The following is a 25166-nucleotide window of genomic DNA, read 5'->3' as shown; positions in this document are numbered from 1 at the left end:
CTGGGGTGAAAAACAAAGAGCTGGACAAACGCAACTGGTCAGACAGAATCTGCAGGGAGAGAAAGTGGGCAAGAAATTCTGACACCCACATCCCTTCTAAAAATATTGGCAAAATTATCCCTCATTAATAAGGTATAGACTTGCTGAGAATTTAAAATGTGAATTTCGAGACAATCCCGAGGTGATTTGAGAGTTCCTTCTCCCTCCTTCTCTAGTTGCTCCTGTTTCTAATCACTCCCTGTAGTTCTTGCTGAGGTTACGTTTTCACAGTGACCGTTTAAAAAGAATTTCCTGCTCTGCATTTAACAACAGCTTTTACTGTGATTGGTTGAGTTGCATTATAAATAGTGGAGCATTTCCAGGAAGAGGCACCGACCCAGCTTCACACTACTGGGGACAGAACAAGACAGAATCCGAACAGCGGAAAGGTGAGAACTTCAACACTTGTCAGACAGATCAGGCAGTGAAAGAAAATATAAAGTGTTAAACAGCGAAAAGTCCCATTTAAATCCCTGGCACCGACAGGAGAGGGATCTCTGCCAGAGAGTGGGGTGGGGGCAGAGATGAAGGTCAGACACGAGGTGACGGTGGTGGGTAAGGATGTACTGCACCCTTGGGTGCTCCCGCAGCCTGTTCGGGAAAGGGAGACAGAGACAGAATCAGAGACAAGATGCAGTGTTGGAGGATTCGATTATTCCGCATCCAGTTAGGATTGTGAGTGAATGAGACCCGGGGGGGCGGGGGGTGGATGTTTTCTGTTAGCCGCCGCACAGGTCGGTAACCTGATGTTCTGAGTTGTTAAAACGCTACAGGGAGTAGGAGGGCAACAACTGTTCTCACCGTGAGAATAAATAATCTGGATACAGATAAACTAGAATTCCAGGACAGTTTGTGTAGTATTTGCTGAACTGCTCCCTGTGCCACTTTCAAAAGATTCCAGACTGAGGATAAATACACATAACAAAACATGGCTCACAATTTGATATTCGGAATCAGGATATTAATTCTTCAAACAATTTTCTATCAAGGGAGTTTGTAAATATTGAGTAATTTCCATCGTAACAAAATGGGGGCGGGGAGGTATTTTTAAGCAGGATAGGGAGAATAGCGGGAGAGTGAGTAAACTAGAGACTGAATACATAGATTCATACAATCCTACAGTGCAGAAAGCCATTCGGCCCATCGAGTCTGCACCGTCCACAATCCAACCCAGGCCCTATCCCCATAACCTACTTATTAACCCGACTAACCCCCGACACCAAGGAGCAATCTAGCATGGTCAATGTACCTATTCGTGGAGCAGCAGGGTAGATAGCACAGTTAACACTGCTGCTTCACAGCGCCAGGGACCTGGGTTCGATTCCCTGCTTGGTCTGTGTGGAGACTGTGCGTTCTCCCCATGTCTTCATGGGTTTTGTCTGGGTGCTTCGGTTTCCTCCCACATTCTGAGAGACATGCTAGTTAGGTGCATTAGCCATGCTGAATTCTCCCTCAGTGTACCCAAACAGGCACTAGACTGTAGCCATTAGGGGAATTTCACAGTAACTTCATTGCAGTGTTAACGTAAGCCTCACTTGTGACTAATAAGTAAACTTTAACCTGCACATCTTTGGACTGTGGGATGAAACCAGAGCACCCAGAGGAAAGTCATGCAGACATGGGGAGAACGTGCAGACTCCACACGGACAGTGACCCAAGCAGGGAATTGAACCTGGGTCCCTGGCGCCGTAGGCAGCAATGCTAGCAACTGTACCACCGAGCTACCCCAGTTGTTCAGATTGATACAAAAAACACCCACACCAATTGGAGAGAACATTGAGACGTACCTGTGATAATATGAACTAAAGTTGGCCAAGTCTAACTGCAATAGTGAGAGAGAAATAATGAGACTCTGAGAAGGACTGATAAAGTGGAAATTATTAACATAATTAAGAATTGCTGTTAAGATCCTAATCAGTGAGTTACATATCTTCAAATTAATAAGTGTTTAGAGACCAGACTAGAAAAGACAGTAGGACTAGGGGGCACAGCCTCAAGATAAAGGGGGGGAGTTTTAAAACGGAGTTGAGGAGGAACTTCTTCACTCAAAGGGTGGTGAATCTCTGGAATTCTCTACCCATTGAAGTGGTGGAGGCTGCCTCGCTAAATATTTTCAAGAAGCGGGTTGATGGGTTTTTGATAAGAGAGGGGAATAAGGGTTATGGGGAGAGGGCCGGAAAGTGGAACTGAGCCACGACAGATCAGCCATGATCTTATTGAATGGCAGGGCAGGCTCGAAGGGCCAGATGGCCTACTCCTGCTCCTATTTCTTATGTTCTTATTTCTTATGTTCTTAAAATGAGGTGGGGTGACAGTCTATCTAAAACTCAAATCTTAGAACATGTAAGAGGGAAGACACAAGAAAAAAGAACAGGTTCAACATGGAATCATTTTGGACAGAATTAATAGATGAAAACTGAGGTCAACGATCATTGGGATAAACAATACACCCCCCAGGGCAGTGTGAAAGCCTTGATTGTGAATAGTGGGATGTATTAAGGAAGATGCCCTGTAACAAAGCAACTATAATATTTTGTATAATTTCCTGTGATATTTTAACAGCCTAATGTTACAAGTCAGGTCGTATACTCCAAGGTATTCTATGAAGCTCGCCTGAACTGTAATGTTTTATGTTGAATTTGGTGAGGATGAGCACGGGAGGTTTCACTTCAGGTCTGATTCAACTGACCCACGAGGAATTTTTATCAAAAACAAAGTTTAATTAAGAATATTGTTGACATGTATAGTAAGACAATTAGCAAGAACTTTTTAACAATTACAACCAAGAAACACAACATTACAACAATGTATAATTCTTTAGGAAATATCACTAAGCCAATATCCAAAACCCTCCAAATAAGCACAATACAGCACAGGTTAGTGCTCACTCACTAGAGGAATCCCGCCTTCTGGGCTCAATGCTGAAAATCCCTTCTGAAGAAACTCACAGGAGATTGTAGTTGAACCTGTTTCCCAAAACACAGCTTCTTAAACAGAAGAACAGAACGAGAGAGAATCTGTTTCCTAGCTTGCTGCTAAACTGCTTCCCAGAATGAAATTCCCCAAAATGAAACTGAAAGCCCAAACTAACATACCCCTATCACCTGACTGCCATGGCTTAGCTCCACACCAATGACATCACTCAAGCTGCAAGCTGCATGGCTTTAAAAAGAAACTTCTCTTAAAGACACACTCACATGACACTCGTAATGCCAATAGTTACAGCATGTATATTGTATTTCTCTGCAATGATCCTATAACTATTTCAGTTAACAGGATGGCACCAAACACAGAAATGGAATCTCCAATGCTTCTGATTGAGAACTCAGTAGAAGGGAGACTGTCTTTGTGCCAAAAGGCTGTGGAGGTGTTAAAGAGCATTGACCAGCCTTTGGTTGTTGTGGCGATTGTTGGAAAATACCGCACAGGAAAATCATTTCTGCTAAACCAACTTGCAGGAAAACAGAAAGGTAAGTGTGAGACTGTGGGAGAATTGACACCTCCTGCCCATTGTGGAGGCTGATGACTGATAGTATGAGCTGAGAACTGAAGGAATGTTGGGAAGTACAGATGGGGGTGGGTGGTCCTGCAGCAAATGGGAAGGAGCTTTTATGATGTTAGAATGTCCGATTCTGCACTCGGTCAGTGTGAACAATGACCTCTCCCTAAGAGCCCAGAATTTCCTCCTTGGCTCAGAATTTGGCCAATGTGGATGGACCGGAACTTTATGTGTTGCAGAGAAATATTGGGAGCCACAATGTGACTGTCTCCCTCTAGAAATGTTACCACTCAACCAAAGACTCAATGGGATCATGTGATACTTCAATAATGCATTTATTAACTCATCATGGCAAATATCTACTTTTGGTTTGTCTTCATTGAGTAAAAGATTTTGTTGAGGAATATCAATGTTTACAGGCAAGTGAAACTTTTGTTTTCAGATTAATCTGCAAGGTGTAATCTTTAAAAGGCTGTCAGTCCTTCACTTCTGCATGTGACAGCCTAGGCTCCCCGTATAAATACTGGCAGTGGTCTCAGGGACAACACCTTCTAACAAAAAGACCAGACTATTATTAACTGAGTCAAACTGTCAGGAATGTTACGCTAAATACCAGCTAGAAAATAATTCTCACACATCTTATAATTTATCCTAATTCACCAGGATTTCCTCTTGGAGGAACTGTACAGTCAGCGACCAAGGGAATCTGGCTATGGTGTCGCCCACATCCACGGATGACTGATCACTGCTTGGTGCTGTTGGACACTGAAGGTCTTGGAGATGTGGAAAAGGTAGAAATGTTTACTTTTCACAGTAATATGGAGAACAATATTTACACGTACACTGTTTTCTGAATAAATGCACATCTATTCAGTTGTCGCAATTCAGCAGTAAGAAGTTTCACAACACCAGGTTAAAGTCCAACCTATTTACTTGATAGTAAACCGATAGGTTTTTGGGGTTTGCCCCTTTGCAGGTGAGTGGAGAGTTCTGGTCTCAGACAGAGCATATAACAGCTCACACAGTTTACAGAATACTGATTAGAATGCGAGTCTTTACAGCTGATCTGGGCACGGGCATTCGGCCTCTGATCTTTGGGTAAGCGTTCTCCAAGGCAGCCTTCACGACACACGACAGCGCAGAGTCGCTGAGCAGAGACTGATAGCCAAGTTCTGCACACATGAGGACAGTCTCAACTGGGATCTTGGATTCATGTTGCACTATCTGTAACCCCCACGACTTGCCTGGGTTTGCAAAACCTCACTTACTGTACTGTCCGGAGACAATACACATCTCTTTAACCTATGCCTAATGCCCTTTCCACTCATGTTGTCTGCATCTTTAAGACTTGAATAGCATGTTAGCTGTGAAGACTCACATTCTAATCAGTATTCTGTAAACTGTGTGTGCTGTTATATGCTCTGTCTGAGACCAGAACTCTCCATTCACCTGATGAAGGGGCAAACCCCGAAAGCTTGTGGGTTTAGAACATAGAACATAGAACACTACAGCACAAACAGGCCCTTCAGCCCACAAGTTGTGCCGTTCACATCTATACTTACCAAGCCAGAGAACTATCTGTAACTTTCAATGCCATTAGATCCCATATACTCATCCAGAAGTCTTTTAAAAGACCCCAGCGAGTTCGCTTCTACCACCACCGACGGCAGCCGATTCCACTCACTCACCACCCTCTGAGTGAAAAACGTACCCCTAACATCTCCTCTGTACTTGCTTCCCAGCACCATAAACCTGTGTCCTCTCGTAGCGACCATTTCAGCCCTGGGAAATAGCCTCCGAGAATCCACCTATCTATTCCTTTCAACATTTTATTAACCTCTATCAGGTCGCCTCTCAACCTTCGAAGAGATCTAGCTCCCTCAACCTGTCTTCATAAGGCATGCCTGCCAATCCAGGCAACATCCTTGTAAATCTCCTCTGCACCCTCTCAATAGCTTCCACATCCTTCCTGTAGTGAGGCGGCCAGAACTGTGCACAGTACTCCAAGTGGGGTCTGACTATCAAATAAATTGGTTGGACTTTAACCTGGTGTTGTGAGACTTCTTACTGTGTTTACCCCTGTCCAATGCCGGCATCTCCACAACAATTCAACAGTCGCAGGATAAGAGGCAATCATTGAGGGCTGAAGTGAGGGGAAATCACTTCACTCAGGGGGCTGTGAAGCTTTATCTTATCCCAGAGAGTTGTGGCTGTTCCGTGGTTGAACCCATTTAAGAACCCCCCCACCACCCCACCACCCCACCTTACCCCCCCCTTCCCCCCACCAACACACACACATACAGCCTATTGCAAATAAGACCGTATATTTCCAAAGGTGAGTAAATCCTGTCCCCAAGAATCTTCTCCAATAATTTCCCTCCCACGGACGTAAGGCTCACCAGCCTGTAATTTCCCGGATTATTCCTGTTGCCCTTCTTAATCAAAGGAACTAGATTGGCTAATCTCCAGTCCTCTGGGAACTCTACTGAAGAGGATAGAAAGATTTCCTACAAGGTCTCAGCAATTTCCTCCCTCACCTCAATCAGTATTCTGGGACAGATCCCATTAGATCCTGGGGAACTGTCTATCTAAATACTTTATAGAATACCCAACACCTCCTCTGTTTTTATATTGACATGCCCTAGAATATCAACATCCAATGAATGGAAAATACTTCTTATGATGACATTACTGTCCCCACGGCATGAGAGGTTCTGGTATCAGTGAAAGCCTTTCATATTTCTTCTCTCTTGTGGTGTCTGTAAATGTAAACGCTGGAACTGGGGTGAACAGACAGTCCTTGTGATGCAGACGCTGGGAAATCTGCCCAATATTTGGCCTGTTTGTTTCATACCCTCAGCCTGAGATCAGACACATTTTCACAGCTTGGGAGGAGACAGGGACATGCAATGGAACATCACCAAGACAAGTTTCAGCTCTGCCCAAACACAACTCTCGACCTCGTCTGCCCAGGAATTGGTGGGAAGGGTTTGAGAAATCAATCTTCATCATCTTCCTCCACTCTCATAATTACTGATCGTGAAACTGAAACTGAAATACAAACAGCAACCCATTTCACTCATTAATTTTCCATTTAAATATCAGGAATTCATCTCTGGGGTGCCTTATCTTCACTTTCAGAGTTTTATTTGAAACATTGGATTGTAATTGATTAAATAAACCATGATGATTAATATCAGTCACTGTTTATCTCTGTATTGTAGGGTGATGAAAGCAATGACAACAAACTTTTCACATTAGCCATTCTGCTGAGCAGTATGTTAGTGTACAACAGCAAGGGAACAATCGACCAACAGGCACTGCAGGACATCGAGTATCCTTCACATGAGATTCTCCATTCCCTTTATCAGAAAATAACAATTGATTGCATTTAACTCAAAATGACACTGTAAAACTCTGGAGCGGTTAACAATGAGGAGATCTTGTGATGCAGCTTACAGTGTCCCTGCCTCTGACCCTGTCTCTGGACAAATGTGAGGGAATGCATTTTGGAAGGTCTAATACAGATAGGAAATATACAGTAAATGGCAGAACCCTTAAGAGTATTGATAGGCAGAGGGATCTGGGTGTACAGGTACACAAGTAATTGAAAGTGGCAATGCAGGTGGAAGAGGTGGTCAAGAAGGCAAGCAACATCTTGCCTTCATCGCTCGGGCCATTGAGATTAAAAATTGGCAAATCATGTTGCAGTTTTATGGAACCTTAGTTTGGCTGCACTAGGAATATAGTGTTCAATCCAGGTCGCTACACAATCAGAGGGATGTAGAAGCTTTGGAGAGGGTACAGAAAAGCTTTACCAGTATGTTGCCTGGTATGGGAGGGTATTAGCTATGAGGAGAGGTTGGAGAAACTTGGTTTGTTCCTACTGGAATGACAGAAGTCCAGGGGCAACCTGATATAAGTCTACAAGATTACGAAGGGCATGGACAGAATGGATAGTCAGAAGCTTTTTCCCAGGGAGGAGTCAATTACGAGGGGACATGGGTTTAAGTTGTGAGGGACAAGGTCTAAAGGAGATATACAAAGCAAGTTTTTCACACGGAGGATGGTGGGTGCCTGAAAAAAAGTTGAAGTTTATTTATTAGTCACAAGTAAGGCTTACATTAACACTGGAATGAAGTTATTATGAAATTCCCCTAGTCACCGCACTCCGACACCTATTCAGGTCAATGCACTTAATCAGCATGTCTTTCAGAATGTGGAAGGAAACCAAAGTCAAAAGGGAAGTGTGAAAATCAGTGTCAGAATTGAATTGTAATGTTACAACAAAATCTCAGTGAATCGTTAGAATGTTGCACAATTCAGAAAATAGATATTTACTTGTGAAACAAAGTTTCTTCATTACATTAACACTGCAATTAAGTTATTGTGAAAATCCCCTAGTCACCACATTCCGGCACCTGTTTGGGTACACTGAGGGAGAATTTAGCACGGTCGATGAACCTAATCAGCATGTCTTTTGGACTGTGGGAGGAAACCCACGCAGACACGGGGAGAATGTGCAGACTCCGCACAGACAGTGACCCAAGCTGGGAATTAAACCTGGGACCTTGGCGCTGTGAGGCAGCAGTGCTAACCATTGTGCCACTGTGCTGCCCCAGCACAATACATGACAGCAGAGGATTGATGTCAGTGTCTTGAGGTGGGAAGAGACAGAAACCAGTCCCTGTTTCTGATAAAGGTAAAGCTCGCGGTGCCTTTTCAGGTGAAGTAGCTGAGTCATGTTGCAGGAACACAAACAATGGTTACCCACAGGTAATTTGGAATTGCATTTTCTTATGAGGAGAGGTTGAGTAGGTTGGGCTTGTGCTCAGTGGAGTTGAGAATGAGTGTAGCCTTATTGAGAGTAACACAATGGGTCAGCACTGCTGTCTCACAGCGCCAGGAATCTGGGTTTGATTCCCAGCTTGGGTCACTGTCTGTGTAGAGCCTGCACCTTCTCTCCATGTCTGCGTGGATTTCCTCCGGATGCTCCAGTTTCCTTCCACATTCTGAAAGACATGCTGGTTTGGCACATTGGCCATGCTAACTTCCCCCTCAGAGTATCGGAATAGGCACCGGAGTGTGGCTACTAGGGGATTTTTATAGCATTGTTGATGTAAGCCTACTTGTGACACTAATACATAAACTTAAAACTTAGAAAAAGCTTGTTGGAAGCCTAGCAGACATTATCAATATTCGATAAGAAGGTGGACAATTGGTCCACAGAATATGTCGTGGAATTTGAAAAGAGTAAAGAAATTCACTTTAGGAATCCTAGAGACTCAATTTGTATTCAAATGATTTGATTGTGCACAAATCTCACATATGCATAGACTTTAGGTTTTGACAGGTGTTAAATATCAAGTTTCAGTTATTAAGCATTGTATCAATAGCCTCCACCTGTACGTATTTCAATTGATGCAATTGCACTCATAAAACCATCTTTCCATTGTTCCTATTTTCAATATTACTCTTTGTTACAGCATGAGATCTACATGTGCAATAACTGTGATCACCTAATTCTTAGTTACTCTGCTTAACAGTCGATCAGTTATGTGACACAACTGACCAACATCATTCGAACCAAGTCTGAAACAGAAAATAGCGAAGGAAAAGACTTCATGGAATATTTTCCTGGTTTTGTCTGGGTTGTGCGAGATTTTACTCTGGAGCTGAAAATTGACAAGAAAAGTATAACAGCAGATGAATATTTGGAGAATGCCCTTAAACTGAAACCTGGTAAGGAAGTGAAACAATTGATAAAACTCATGGGTAATCAAGTGGTATGCAAATTTAATAAATGATGTTAATCTTCATTGGGCATGTTGCACAATCCTATTGGGCAAAAGCAAGATTGAGAAACATCAGCAATGATTGGAGCCTCACATGATCCAGTTGACGTCATCATCAATGGGCTTCCTGAAGCAGGTTCTGGCTCTGATCTTCTTTCTTTACAATCCTGTCTGTTTCCTCTCTCAGTTTTCTGTACAATCCCACTCTTTTTGGGTTGTGCAGAAACATCTCCCTTTAGTTTTTTCACTTCCATTCATCCTTCTATCATCACTTCAACACCTGATCCCCAATCCCATGTGCAACCCAATTCCTTTGCCCTTTCTGATATCAACCAATATTGGGTCCTCTTGTTTCAGTGCTTTTCTTATCTATTTAGTTTACTTTCTCCGTGTATCTCCAAATGCACAACTCATTGGATGCCTGACCTTCTTAACGTCAGTGTGCAAATTTCAGCTTCATACTTTATCAGGTTCATTCAAACTCATCGCTGATCTTTTTTTCAATTTTGTGTTCAGTTGTCCAGCCAATATCCTCGTCCTTTATAATCCGTTTTAATCCTGCCTATTCTTCTCTTTAGCAAATCAGCCGTTTTCAATCAATACATTTTCCTGATATTTCTATTGTCTCACTTCATCTGAGCCCCATCCAAAGATGTGTGGGTTCGGTTGATTGGCCGTGCTAAATTAATTCTGGTTTCAAGAGAGTTATTAGGGTAAAAATAAGGAGTTACGGGCATAAGGCCTGGGTGGGATTATGGTTGGTGCAGACTCGATGGGCCGAATGCCTCCTTCTGCGCTGTAGGGATTCTATAATGAACTGTTCCTCTTTTGTTATAATTCTTTTGTTTACCAGTTTCCGAGATATCCTTTAGATTAGACTTTGATCTTGTTCACATTGATCTGTTTACATTAATTCACTGAATCTGAATGTTGAAAGTGTTGGCTCAATCCTTAGGCAAAACCTGTCGGGAGCCAGATGTGTCACAATGAAAATCAGGAACCTGTAACTTACCATCACTATTAAAGTAATAAACCAGATGAACTTCCCCTTGACAGTTAGAATTCTGCCCCATTGCATTTCCCATTCAGCACTGATCTGTATGAACAATAAGTGATCTTTATTTCTGTTACAGGTTCAGATGAGAAAGCCAAGAAGTTTAATTTGCCCAAACAGTGTATCAGATATTACTTTCGCTCCAGGAATTGCTTTGTGTTTGATTGCCCTGGAAATAAAAACGTTCTTCAGAACATAGAAACAGCCAAAGAGAGTGAGATGGAACAAGGTTTTGTTCAAGAGTGCAATAAATTCTGTGACTTCATTTACACAAAGGCAGAGGAGAAAACAGTTCCTAACTGTGGGAACAAGAAGGTGACTGGTGAAAGTAAGTCCTTTTGAATTCTGTGTACAGATTGGAAATACACAAACCAGCCTAAACCATCAAAGCTGCTCAATAAGTAAAAAATACAGACAGTTCAAAAGCAGGACAGAATATCCACCATACAATTTGTTTGGGTTGATTTTGAGATTTTGCTATTGGTTGGTGTACTTGAAGCAGTTTCCTGGCTCTGGTCTCAGTAACAATCACAAGCTTCAAGGAAATCATTGACACAATTTAAGGTGCATGAAAATATTGCCTGATTCATCTTTTGTTTTACGCCCTCAATTTCTCGAGCTCCACCTCCAGCAGCACCTTACCGTTAACAAATGGCCTCCTATTTCAGATACATCCACCTAAATCCTTTCAACTTCATGTAACTGATTCATTGACAAGTGATTGATATCAGAGTGAAGACAGTAATTGCAGAGGTGCAATCAAGGAGGAAATAGCGAGGCATCTTGAGGGGAATTGCTTGATAGAGCAGATGCAGCACGGTTTCATTAAGGGGAAGTCGTGTCTGACAAATTTATTGGAGTTCTATGAGGATGTGTCGAGGGCGGTGGGTAGAGGAGAGCCAGTGGATGTGGTCTTTCTTGATTTTCAGAAGGCGTTTGACAAGGTACCTCACAAGAGGTTATTGCAGAAGGTCAGGGGGCATGGAGTTGAGGGTAGGGTGTTAGCGTGGATCGAGGATTGGCTGTCAAATAGGAGGCAGAGAGTGGGGGTCAACGGGTGCTATTCGGATTGGCGGTTGGTGACGAGTGGAGTGCCCCAGGGGTTGGTGCTGGGGCCTCAGCTATTTACCATTTATATAGATGATCTGGAGGAGGGAACCGAGTGTATGGTGTCGAAATTTGCTGATGACACCAAGATTGGTGGAACGGCAAATTGCGCAGAGGGTGTGGAGAGTCTGCAGAAGGATCGAGATAGGCTGGGCGAATGGGCCAGGAACTGGCAAATGGAATTTAATATTGGCAAGTGCGAGGTAGTCCACTTTGGTAGGAATAATGGTAGGAAGGACTCTTACTTACGTGATGAAAAACGGCAGCAGGCGATGGTGCAGAGGGACCTGGGGGTCCTTGTGCACAAATTACAAAAACCCAGTCTGCAGGTGCAGCAGGTAGTCAGGAAGGCTAATGGGATGCTGGCCTTCATAGCGAGGGGGATTGAATATAAAAGTAGGGAGGTCTTGCTGCAGCTGTATAGGGCATTGGTGAGGCTGCAGCTGGAGTGCTGTGTGCAGTTTTGGGCGCCGCACCTGCGCAAGGATATTTTGGCCTTGGAGGGAGTGCAGAGGAGGTTTACTAGGCTGACACCGGAGTTGAGGGGGTTGAGCTATGAGGAGAGGCTGAATAAACTAGGCTTGTACTCGTTAGAGTTTAGAAGAATGAGGGGAGATCTCATTGAGACGTATAAGATGATGAATGGGATGGATAGGATAGAGGTGGAGAGGCTCTTCCTGCTCAGAAAGGACAGTAGGACTAGGGGGCACAGCCTCAAGATAAAGTGGGGCGCGGTTTAGAACGGAGTTGAGGAGGAACTTCTTCACTCAAAGGGTGGTGAATCTCTGGAATTCTCTGCCCGTTGAAGTGGTGGAGGCTGCCTCGCTAAATATTTTTAAGATGCGGGTTGATAGGTTTTTGATAGGCAAGGGGATTAAGGGTTATGGGGAGAGGGCGGGAAAGTGGAACTGAGCCATGACAGATCAGCCATGATCTTATTGAATGGCGGGGCAGGCTCGAAGGGCTGGATGGCCTACTCCTGCTCTTATGTTCTTATGTGCTGGCCACAATCTTCCAGTATCGGGGTGGGGGTGGGGTGTTGGTGGGGCGGCGGGGTGGTGGTAGTGGGGGGAGGCAGGGGAGCACACAGTGGTTTGCACTGCTGCCTCACAGAGCCAGGGACAGAGGTTCGATTCTGGTCTCCGGTGACTGTCTGGACTTTGCACATTCTCCCTGTAACTGCATTAGGTTGTGTGGATTGGCCATGCTAAATTACCCCTTAGTGTCCAGAGATGTGCAGGTGAGGTGGATTGGCCATGGTAAATGCGTAGCGTTGCGGGGATAGGGTATGAGGGTGTGGGGGGTAATATTCTCTTTTAGCGAGTTGGTTCAGACCTGATGGGCTGATTGGCCTCATTCTGCATTGTCGGTGATCTATGGCAAAAGGGTGGTTCCAAAATACTGGATCACAGATGTTAGGATAAGCTCAGATCAGGGGAAAAGGTTAAATCTGGCAGTTGCAGTCAGTCAGTTTAGCCTCTGTGAGGTGAGAAATCTTTTCAAAATTATAATCTGGGAAAAAATTAACAGCCATTGAGGATAGGTGTGGGCTAGCAAAGAACAGATTTATTAAAGGCAAATCATGTTTGATTAATCCAGTTCAGCTTTCTGCTGGGAGCACGAAAGGTGGATGAGAGCACAGAGCAATGGGTTTTGTGTATTAATGACCAATGATCTGCTGTCCTTTAGGGAAGGAAGTCTGCTGTCCTTACCTGGTCTGGCCTACATGTGACTCCAGAGCCATAGCAATGTGGTTGACTCTGAAATGCCCCCAAAAGCAAATTGTGTGGAAGGTGTGGAAAGGCTGCAGAGATCTGGATAGGCTGAGTGAGTGGGCAAGGACCTGGCAGATGGAGTAAAATGTGAGCAAATGTGAGGCTATCCAGTTTGGTAGAAATAATAGTAGGAGGGATCATTATTTGAAGGGCGAATAGCAGCAGCATGCTATGGTGCAGAGGGACCTGGGGGTCCTTGTGCATCAGTCGCAAAAACCCAGTCTGCAGGTGCAGCAGGTGATCAAGAAGGCGAATGGAATGTTGGCCTTTATAGCGAGGGGGATAGAATATAAAAGTAGGGAGGTCTTGCTGCAACTGTACAGGGCACTGGTGAGGCCGCAGCTGGAGTACTGTGTGCAGTTTTGGTCGCCGCACTTGCGGAAGGATACATTGGCCTTGGAGGGAGTACAGAGAAGGTTCACGAGGCCGATACCGGAGATGAGGGGGTTAGCCCATGAGGAGAGATTGAGTAGACTGGGTCTGTACTCGTTGGAGATTAGAAGGCTGAGGGGGGATCTTTTAGAGACTTACAAGATAATGAAGGGGATAGATAGGGTAGAGGTAGAGAGATTCTTCCTGCTTAGAAAGGATAGCAGAACGAGAGGGTACAGCCTCAAAATAAAGTGGGGGGTGTGGGGTGCAGTTTAGATCGGAGTTGAGGAGGAACTTCTTCACTCAAAGGGTGGTGAATCTCTGGAATTCTCTGCCCGTTGAAGTAGTGGAGGCTGCCTCGCTGAATATATTTAAGTCACGGGTAGATAGGTTTCTGATAGACAGGGGAATTAAGGGTTATGGGGAGAAAGTGGGGAAGTGGAACTGATCCACTTCAGATCAGCCATGATCTTATTGAATAGTGGGGCGGGCTCGAAGGGCTAGATGGCCTACTCCTGCTCCTATTTCTTATGTTCTTATGTTCTTAAATGGCCCAGCAAGACACTCAGTTCAAGGGCAATTAGGAATGGGCAATAAATGCTCTCCCAGACAGTAACGCCCACACGCCATCAATGAATAACAAAAGTAAAAGGGAAATGTGCCCATGTCAGATGGTTTGTTGCTTTGGCAAGGACCTCTTGTTAACAGAATCAAAATCTGTGTGATAAAAGAAGCAGTATGGAGACAAAATTGGCCAATGGATAGAAAATGGAAACTGTGAATGACTATTTTTTTCAGACAGGAGGGAGGTGGGATTACCCAAATTCAGTTCCTGAGCCCCAGTTGTCTCTGATGTTGATCACTTAGACTTGGGTATGCAGAGCAAAATTTAAAATTTGAAGATAGAGCGAAATTTGGAAGTGTTGTTTATGATTAAACAATGAGGAATTCAGTTATAGACCTCAGGAGGCTTTGGTCAGAATGATGAAATGGATAATCCATGGCAGATGAAATCTAACACAGAAAAACGTGATAAAGCTCTGGTAGGAAAAATGTGGAGAACCAAACGGGACAATTGGCACGTTAACAGCCTTCTGAATTTGTTCTGTCACATTCAAAAATGTGTTTATATTAACCCTGAAGCCTCTCTGTTCCAGAACTGCCTTTAAAATTGTACCAGCTCAGCTTCCCTTCCTACAACATGTATCACTCAACACTTCTCTGGACTAATTTTCATTTTTATTCATTTGTGGGACATGGTTATCGCTGCCTGGCCAGCATTTATTGCCCATCCCTCGTTGCCTTTGGAGGACAGTTGAGAGTCAACCACATTGCTGTGGCTCTGGAGGCCAGAGCCAGACCAGCTAAGGACAACAGATTTCCTTCCCTAAAGGACATGAGTGAATCAGATGGGCTTTTCTGACACTTGACAATGGTTTCATGGTCATCAGTAGATTCTTAATTCCAGATATTTTTTATGGAATTCAAATTCCACCATCTGCCGTGGTGGGATTCGAACCCGGGTTCCCAAAGTATCAGCTGAATTTTTGGATTGACAGTCTATCGATAATACCACTCGGCCTTTTCCTCCCCTTTGCCACATGTCTGCCAATTTCATCAGTCTGTTTACATCCTCCTGAACTCTTTATTGTATTTCTGAGTTGTGAAGAAAGGCCATCAACAGAAAATGTCACCCTGATGTTTCTACCCCAACATATCTCCCTGAAGATGCTGAGTGTTTCCAGCATTTACTGTTTGTAATTTAGATTTTCAGCATCTGAAAAACATTGTTTTTAATTTTAATTTCTCAATGTGATATTTTTATTGGTTTCTCTAGTGTTTGCACATCTTGTGACGATGTATGTTGACATAATTGGCAGCGGAAAGCTTGCCGTTCTTGACAAAGTTGTGGAGAATTTGGCTGAAGCAGAGAATGAGAAAGCGGTGAATGAAGCTAAGAAACACTATGAAGTGAATATGAATCAGATGGTGGTTCTCCCAACAGAAACTGCTACGGAACTGAATAACATTCATGAAAAGTGTCAAAAAGATGCATTTGACATTTTCCTGAAACGTGCTTTAGGGAGCAGTGAGAAATACAAAGACAGGCTGGAGGTTTGTATCAGCTGAACAAATGTAACACATCAACTTTACTGCCAACTTTTCTTTCTAGAATAATGACCAGAATTGCACACAGTATTCCAGGTGTGACCTTACTAATGTCTTGTACAACTTCAACAAGACATACCAATGTATTTAAGAGAGAGATGATGCAAAAAGTATTTTTGGAGGGTTGTGGGTCTTGGAACTCTCTTCCTAGAACGGTGGTGGGAGCAGAGTCTTTGAATATTTCTGAGGTGAAGTGGATAGGTTCTTGGTAAATGAAAGGGCGATAGGATATCAGCAGTGGCAGGATACAGATTTTGAGATTAACATTAGATCGGTCACGATCTTATTCAATGGCCAAGCAGACTTAATGGGCTGAATGGCCTCATCCTGGCCCACATTTGCATGTTTGTAGCCTAATTAACTTCTCTTTACATTCACAGGCTGATATTAAGAAAATCTTTGAAGATTATAGTAAAAGAAATGAAGAGAAATCTAAGGAAAAATGCAAAGATTTATTGAAGGAACTATTCAAGGAAATAGACACAAAAATAACAAGTAACAGCTATGCAAAGGCCGGAGGATACACTGAGTATCTGAAAGATCGAAAAGATGCTGTGGAAAGTTATCATTCAAACTCACAAAAAGGAGTTAAGGTAATTGTTAAAAAGAATTTTCAGAAAATCAAAATGATTGTTCTTAATAATATGATGCAGTGTTTGTCTGTTAGGACTTTTTAGACTGATCATCTTAAATAATGTACCTGATGTGGGTTTATTTGGTGGGACTCTGATGCCTGAAACAAGAGGAATCAAGTGGACAAGTTCATTCTTCAACACCATTTTCACCTGGGACAGACATGAGTGATAGAAATCTTTTTTTTTGTGTGGTGAGAAATGCATGATAAATTTGTAAAAGCCTTGGCCTGCAAATTCTTTTGGAGTTGCAGTTGAGTTGGATTACCACTCCACTCTTAGTTCCATTCTGGAAAGTGAATACGCTCCTATCTTGCCAGAACTTCCAGCTCAGGGCCAGGTGAGGTCACTCTAGTGCAGAGGGCTCCTTGAGCCCTACGCTCAAGTCCAGTCGAGTCGAAGGTAAGGAAGCCACGCCCTGATTTTTACAGCAGTGGCTGCCATAAAGCAAGCAGGTTTAATGTTTTAAATTCAGTGGGCAGGGATCTGGGGGTGAGATTTGGGGTAGTCTGGGGTTAGCACTGCTCTTTTGGAAGGGCGTGAAGGCACAGCCTTTTTGAAGTCATGTTAAGATTTTTTATCTGTTTACTCAATAGGCGACAGAAATTCTTAAAGAGTTTCTAGATCAGAGAATGACTGAATCGGAGTGCATTCGACAGGTGGATCAGGGACTCACAGAGCAACAAAGGAGAATGGAAGGCAAGTAATTTTCTCCAAGCATGTTAATTCACCTGGCCGGGAATTTCCTTTGAGCTGTTCTCACTCTGGTTCCATAACTTTACCAGGCGTTTTTCAAACTTAATCCCTGTGACATGTGTACATATCACACTGCTATTGGCTCCTAATCCAGTTGACATAAATTCTAATAAACACTGAGAAGAAAACTTCATATCCAGCGGTGTATCCCCATAACTACTATTACACTGGTAGAATATGCAGCATTAAGTATCCTGCTGGATCAAGTCCCCGTTTTAGTGTCAGCATTCAGAAAATATAGAGTTCAAACCCCAGTCCAGCCTATCCCAGAACCCTTGCATTAAATTCTGGATTGGTATCCAGTGCAATGTGATTGGTGTTGTTTGTGGATCTTTTTCTGATGTTCCATCTTTTAGTGTATTTACTAATTTGTTCCCTTCAAGTAGCCAGACAGAGCCATAGATTATTTCACAATAGTGATTCATTCTATAGCAATAGAATCCTGGAAGATCATCTGTGACTCGTTAGAGTACAGAACTGAGGAACACACAAGCAGATTACAAGTTATTAACATGTACCAATCTAGGTATAGGAGTTATCTCTATCCCATTACAACTATTGATTTAGATTACATCATGCATAAGTTACAAATGTTAAACACCAATCGCTACCATCGAACACTGGCTTAATTATAATATCCAATCAGCATGAAGATTTAGTCATGTTAGCTTCCCTAATTCATCATTGTTACAAGTTATCATTGATGTCCCAGCTTGTGTTTGTGTTTATGGAAAGCAATAACTTCCCAGATGTCTGACTTAATCAATTCTCTCAGACTAAAACCCATCTGGTTCAGTAATGTCCTTAAGGGAAGGGCAACTAATGATGGGCAATAATTGTTGACCAGACAGTGATGCCCATGTTTCACGATTGAATAAAAACTAAGGGCCTTGATGCTCATTTGGTCAACTTTAATAAAGACCTCTGGTTTCTTTCTTAGCAGCTTCTGTGAATTTTAAGCTTATGTGATTATTAACCCTTTCATGTGTGTAAGAACTTAAAAAACATACAGGTAAGATCATAGCTGTTTAGAACAAAGAACAAAGAACAACACAGCACGGGAAACAGGCCCTTCGGCCCAACGAGCCCGCGCTGCCGTCCCACTGTCTCAGTGACCTATTCATGATTTTAGTCTATACCTAACGTGCAAGGATCAGGGAGGTCCAATTTAGGGACAATTTAGTACCCAATCAATCAGCCTAAAAGCACATCTTTGGGGGGATGTTGTATGTTTTATATTAAGTAGGTCTCCTGAAGAGGTTCTTAGTCCTGTATTGCTAAACATAAGTGTTCATTGGTATCAAACAACTAAGTACAAATAAACTGTTATGAGCTAACTCCATGCTTATGTCTGGACAGGCCTCTGTCTGGTCCACAACTCTCTCTAGTCTCAAGTCCTGTAACCCTTTACAAGTCACTGTAGGCGACGCTGTACCCAGTCCCACATTAACCCTTGCTATGCCGGATACCCATATACTACACCTCCCCTAAATTTCTAATGAATGTATTTACATTTTAATTGAGCTTCCCTTCTGCTTCCTCTCAAGTCTCTGAGTTTACAGATTGAGACAGTCAGGAGGTTTGATGAATCTCCCAGATCTCATTCTGGTCACAGTCGGAGGAGTGCATGATGACTTTTCTCCATTGATTGGGGAAAATTCTGTTTACTTGGGGGTTCTGTTTTCTGTTTGTCTTTCTGGTACTTGGTCATTTTCTTCTGATAGGTTCAAGTAGATAGCAGGAGGTTTACCTCAGGGATGAGGAAGAGGCTTCTTCTCTTCATCCTGATCGTAACACTCGGTGAATGGATGACGTGTGACCTTGGCTGACTATTCCCCGTCCAGACAAAGAGGCCTCTCTTTCACTGTCCCTGATTCATACACTGTCCCCTTTCTGTAACTCGGGCAGGTTTCTGGTATGGTACCTGTAATAACTTGGCAATACATTGCAATGTGTTTGGAAGCCTACTGCTCTTTGTAGGTCTGCTCTCAGTCCTGAATATTTTGGTTGTTAATGACTGCCAATCTTGAAGTTGGTTTCTTTGAGAGGAAGTGAACTGAGTTCTCTGCCAATCTGCAGTGCTGTGGGGCTAGCCCACATTGCAATGCGATGGATGTGTGAGTTATTGGATGTGCTGTTGGTAAGGTGTCATTTTCTTCACAGGAGAGTTTTAAGAGTGCAGGTGTCTCCTTCTGTCTTATCATTTGATAGTGGGTATCTTGGGGAGCTGGTATGCTGTTGAAAGCTGTAAGTGTTGGAAAATTGGACAAAGTATTTGCAAACTGTGGGATGTTATCAGATACCACCTGGGCCAGGAGGGTATGGCTCACAAACGTTGAAACCTCTTAACTGAACTGTTCCACACCAATTTAATTCAATTCAGGGCTAATTAGATGTTCCACGCAATGTCCACTTAAAATATGTGATGTCACTGAATTAAACCTATAGATTTCCCCATGACAACGGCACCTCAGTGGGTTCTGTCTTTCACACACATACCCATGATAATGAATGAGGTGTAACTTTGGAATTGTACCTAGTGCAGGAGTTCAGGATTACACAGTACACCAGGGTTTTGAGCTTGTACAGAGTGATATAAATGAGCTCATATAATGATGCAGGAGTTCCAAATTGTTGCATATCCTCCTATTGAATGATGGGACAGAATCGAGGGGCTGAACGGCCGACGGCCAACTCCCATTCCTATTTCCTATGGTCTTAAAAAATACATCCTTGACCAAGCTTTTGTCATGTTTTCTAATATCTCGTCGTATGAGTCAATGTCAAAATTTATTTAATAATGTCACTGTGCATTAGCGCTTTGGGATGTTTGAAAAAGCTAAAGGTGTTATATAAATAAAAATAATTGTTGTTCTTACTGATTTGCCTAAAAGTCATAAATAAAAAGGTAAATTGTGGATAGCCAAGAGGATAGAAGAAACTGTCAGGGAAATTGAAATTTCAGAGAGGGAAAAGGCATGGATAATTAGTGTGGCAAGAGACCCGGTCTAAAACTAAAACAGGCAAAAGTTCGAGAGGAATTAGGACAGGGTTTATGGAGACGAGCATGTGGGAGGCTGGTCAGGAGGCTGCTGGGATAGATAAGAGGGTATAAAGATGAAGTAGCAATGCACAGGTGGAGAGAAATTAATATGGTGAAGTGGTAGGAGCTAGACTAACGCGGTGAGTGGTGAGATTGAGGAGTTGGAGGCTGGTCTTGGGAAGGGGGTGAGGAACATGGCCAGCATTCTAACCTTTGTGACTCCAGTCCTTCACTCTTAATAACAGCCTTTTGAAGCGACTTCACAAACCAATACACTCAGTTGTGTTAAACCACTGCAAATTAGATGATGATTAATTACAATTAGGGCATGCGTTACAATCCTAATCCATCATCTGAATCATGTCACAGGTCACAGAATAATAGAGACATAGAGGTTTACAGCATGGAAACAGGCTATTCGGCCCAACTTGTCCATGCTGCCCTTTTTTCTTAAACCCCAATTGCCCATATCCCTCTACACCCATCTTACCCATGGAACTGTCTAGAACATAGAACACTACAGCACAAACAGGCCCTTCGGCCCACAAGTTGTGCCGATCACATCTATACCTACCAAGCCGTAGATCTATCTGTAACTCCCAATGCCATTAGATCCCATATACTCATCCAGAAGTCTTTTAAAAAACCCCAGCGAGTTCGCCTCGACCACCACCGACGGCAGCCGATTCCACTCACTCACCACCCTCTGAGTGAAAAACTTACCCCTAATATCTCCTCTGTACTTGCTTCCCAGCACCTTTAACCTGTGTTCTCTCATAGCAACCATTTCAGCACTGGGAAATAGCCTCCGAGAATCCACCCTATCTATTCCTCTCAACACTTTATAAACCTCTATCAGGTCGCCTCTCAATCTTCTTCTCTCCAGGGAGAAGTGATCCAGATCCCTCAACCTATCTTCATAAGGCATCCCTCCCAATCCAGGCAACATCCTTGTAAATCTCCTCGGCACCCTCTCAATAGCTTCCACATTCTTCCTGTAGTGAGGCGACCAGAACTGCGCACAGTACTCCAAGTGGGGTCTGACAAGGGTCTTATAAAGTTGCAGCATTACCTCCCAACTCCTAAACTCAATCATAGAACATAGAACATTACAGCGCAGAACAGGCCCTTCGGCCCACGATGTTGTGCCGACCAATTATAAAAGAAATGACCCTCTAACCTAAACCAATCCCTTTCCATCCATAAACCTATCCACAGATCTCTTAAACGCCCCCAAACTAGGCGCATCTACAACTGCAGCAGGCAGGGCATTCCAATCCCTCACCACCCTCTGGGTAAAGAACCTACCTCTGACATCCATCCTATAACTACCATCCCTTAATTTAAAGCTATGCCCCCTCGTGCTAGCTTTCTCCATCCAAGGAAAAAGGCTATCACTGTCCACCCTATCTAAACCTCTAATCATCTTATATGTTTCAATAAGGTCCCCTCTTAGCCGCCTTCTTTCTAACGAAAACAACCCCAAATCCCTCAGCCTCTCCTCATAGGACCTCCCCTCCATACCAGGCAACATCCTGGTAAACCTCCTCTGCACCTTCTCCAATGTCTCCACATCCTTCCTATAATGTGGGGACCAGAACTGCACACAGTACTCCAAGTGCGGACGCACCAGAGTTTTGTACAGTTGCAACATGATGTTGTGGCTCCTAAATTCAATCCCCCTACCAATAAACGCCAAGACACCGTATGCCTTCCTAACTACCTTATCTACTTGATTCCCAACTTTCAGGGATCTATGTACGCATACACCAAGATCCCTCTGTTCATCAACACTATTCAGAGTCTGACCGTTAGCCCTATACTCTACACATCTGTTATTCCTGCCAAAGTGAATTACCTCACACTTTTCCGCATTAAATTCCATCCGCCACCTCTCGGCCCAGCTCTGCAACTTGTCCAAGTCTCCCTGCAAACTATGACACCCCTCTTCACAATCTACCACTCCTCCGACTTTGGTGTCATCAGCAAATTTACTGATCTACCCAACTATACCCTCATCCAGATCATTTATAAAAATTACAAACAGCAGTGACCCCAAAACAGATCCCTGAGGCACACCACTTGTAACCGAACTCCATGACAAATACTTTCTATCAACCACCACCCTCTGTGTCCTATCTGCTAGCCAATTCCTGATCCAATTAGCTAAATCACCCCCAATCCCATACATCTGCATTTTCTGCAGAAGCCTTCCATGGTGCACCTTATCAAACGCCTTACTAAAGTCCATATATACCACGTCAACTGCTTTACCCCCATCCACCTCTTCGGTCACTTTCTCAAAAAACTCAATAAGGTTAGTAAGGCACGACCTACCCTTCACAAAACCGTGCTGACTATCTCCAATCAATACATTACTCTCTAAATAACTATAAATCCTATCCCTAATAATTTTTTCTAAAACTTTGCCCACAACAGAAGTAAGACTCACCGGTCTATAATTCCCGGGGAAGTCTCTGCTCCCCTTCTTAAACAATGGGACAAAATTCGCTATCCTCCAGTCTTCTGGCACTATACCTGTGACCAACGACGACCTGAAGATCAGAGCCAGAGGCTCTGCAATCGCCTCTATTGCCTCCCAGAGAATCCTAGGGTAAATCCCGTCCGGCCCAGGGGACTTATCTATTTTCAAACCCTCAAGAATATCAAGCACATCCTCCTTATCAACTGCAATTAATCCCTCAATTAATGAAGGCCAGTACACCATACGTCTTCTTGACCACATACTCCACCTGCGAGGCCGATTTAAGAGTCCTATGGACCCGGACCCCAAGACCCTTCTGCTCTTCAACACAGCTAAGACTCCTACCCTTGATATTGTACTCCTTCATTCCATTGGACTTGCCAAAATGGACCACTATATGCTTTTTAAAAGACAAAATTGTATCCACCTGCAATACTACCCTGGCACCTTGTTCCAAACACTCACCACCCTCTGCGTGGAAAAAATTGCCCCTCTGGACACTTTTGTGTCTCTCCCCCTTCACCTTAAACCTATTCCCTCGAGTTTGAGACTCCCTTACCTTTGGGATAAGGTAGTGACTATCTAGCTGATCTGTGCTCCTCATTATTTTATAGACCACTATAAGATCACCCCTCAGCCTTCTACACTGCAGAGAAAAATGTCCCAGTCTATCCAGCCTCTCCTTATAACTCAAACCATTAAGTCCCGGTAGCTTCCTAGTAAATCTATTCTGCACTCTTTTTACTTTAATAATATCCTTTCTTTAGTAAGGTGACCAGAACTGTTCACAATATTCCAAGTGCGGCCATACCAAAGTCTTAAGTTCACCTTCATATGTAACTGGGTAGAAGCGTTGTGACATCACTGTGTCGCATATTTAATAAGTTGTGATGAACTTCTCCAATGTTGTTAAAAATCCTCAAGGATTAATCTTTGTAATTTTTACAGCTGAGAAAGAAAAACAGGCCCAGCAGGAGCTGCAAAAAGCTGCAAGTGATCAACAATTACAAATGTTCAATGAGATGATGGAATCGATGGCACGGATCAATGAAGAAAATATGAACAAGATGATGAACAGGATGAGGGAGGAGAGGGAAGCAGCAAGGGAAGAAATAAAGAGACTTAATGAAAAAAGACTTGAAGAGACGGCACGAATGAAAAGGGAAAGTGGTTCTCCATGTATCATACAGTGAAGAACATTAATATGGTGAGGAGGTATGAGTTAGACTAACATGGTGAGTGATGAGGTATTTCAGTTAAAATGGAGAATAATTATTCAAGTAACCACGGTGAATCTGTTTTTCATACTAGCAGCACAATCTTCAGTGGATTTGTAATGAAACTATGATTTGTGTCACACACACGTCTGCTGTAATTTTATACAATACTGTTACTTGCTCTGCTGTCAATTATTTTCAATCAATAAAGCCTGTAACTGAGACGTGTGCCAGTGTTTGAGAGTTGAGGCTGCACACAGACAAATTCTTTTCTTCTCCCGTGGGCTGTGGGTGTCACTGGCAAGGCCAGCATTTGTTGCTCCTCCCTAATTGTCCCTGAACTGACCATTTCAGAGGTGCTGTTCAAGGCAGCTACATCACTGTGGCTCTGGAGTCACGTATACAAGGGACAAAACAAAAGACAAAGAAAAGTACAACAAAGGAACAGGCCCTTCGGCCCTCCAAGCCTACGGCGATCATGATGCCCAAACTAAACTAAAAGCGTATGCACTTGCTGAGTCCACATCCTTCCATTCCCATCCTATTCACGTGTTCGTCTAGTTGTCCCTCAAATGCCACAATTGTACCTGCTCCCACCACCTCCCCGGGCAGCGCATTCCAGATACTGACCACCCTCTGTGTAAAAAAACATGCCTCGCACATCTCCTCTAAACTTGTCTCCACGCACTTTAAACCTATGTCCCCTGGTACTTGACTGTTCTACCCTAGGAAAGACCATCTGACGATCCACTCTGTCCATGCCACTCATAATCTTGTAAACCTCTGACAGGTCACCCCTTAGCCACCGACGTTCCAGTGAGAACAAACCGAGTTTATCCAACATCTCCTCATAGCCAATACCCTCCAGATCAGGCAACATCCTGGTAAACCTCTTCTGTACCCTTTTCAAAGCATCCACATCCTTCTGGTAGTGTGGTGACCAGAATTGTGCACAATATTCCAAATGAGGCCCAACTAAAGTTCTGTACAGATGTAGCATGACCTACCAAATTTTATACTCAATGCCCCAACCGATGAAAGCAAGCATGACACATGCTTTCTTGACTCCTTATCCAGCTGTGTTGCCACTTTCAGTGATCGGTGGACATGTACACTCAGATCTCTCTGCTTGTCAATACTTCGAAGGGTTCTAGCATTTACTGTATAATTCCTACATGCATTGGACCTTTCAAGATGCATTCCCTCACACTTGTCTGGATTAA

The 25166-nt window shown here is 43.4% G+C and overlaps 1 protein-coding gene across 1 annotated transcript; it reads left to right on the top strand.

Moving 5' to 3' along the window:
• The first annotated feature begins 400 nt into the window (after nucleotides 1-400).
• LOC145350482 (guanylate-binding protein 1-like) lies at nucleotides 401-23919 on the top strand. The gene is made up of 10 exons (XM_080199682.1): nucleotides 401-428; nucleotides 3309-3509; nucleotides 4202-4329; nucleotides 6763-6872; nucleotides 9093-9280; nucleotides 10467-10715; nucleotides 15479-15756; nucleotides 16191-16403; nucleotides 17039-17141; nucleotides 23675-23919. Exons 2-10 carry the CDS (start codon nucleotides 3317-3319, stop codon nucleotides 23917-23919), a joined length of 1707 nt encoding a protein of 568 aa, XP_080055808.1. The 5' UTR covers nucleotides 401-428; nucleotides 3309-3316.
• Nucleotides 23920-25166: the final 1247 nt, after the last annotated feature.

Source organism: Carcharhinus amblyrhynchos, chromosome 12 (genome assembly GCF_965287045.1).
Source record: "Carcharhinus amblyrhynchos chromosome 12, sCarAmb.v2.hapA, whole genome shotgun sequence".
Taxonomy (NCBI): domain Eukaryota; kingdom Metazoa; phylum Chordata; class Chondrichthyes; order Carcharhiniformes; family Carcharhinidae; genus Carcharhinus; species Carcharhinus amblyrhynchos.
The sequence above is the reverse complement of the archived record's forward strand: the minus strand, read 5'-3'. Positions and strand labels throughout refer to the sequence as shown.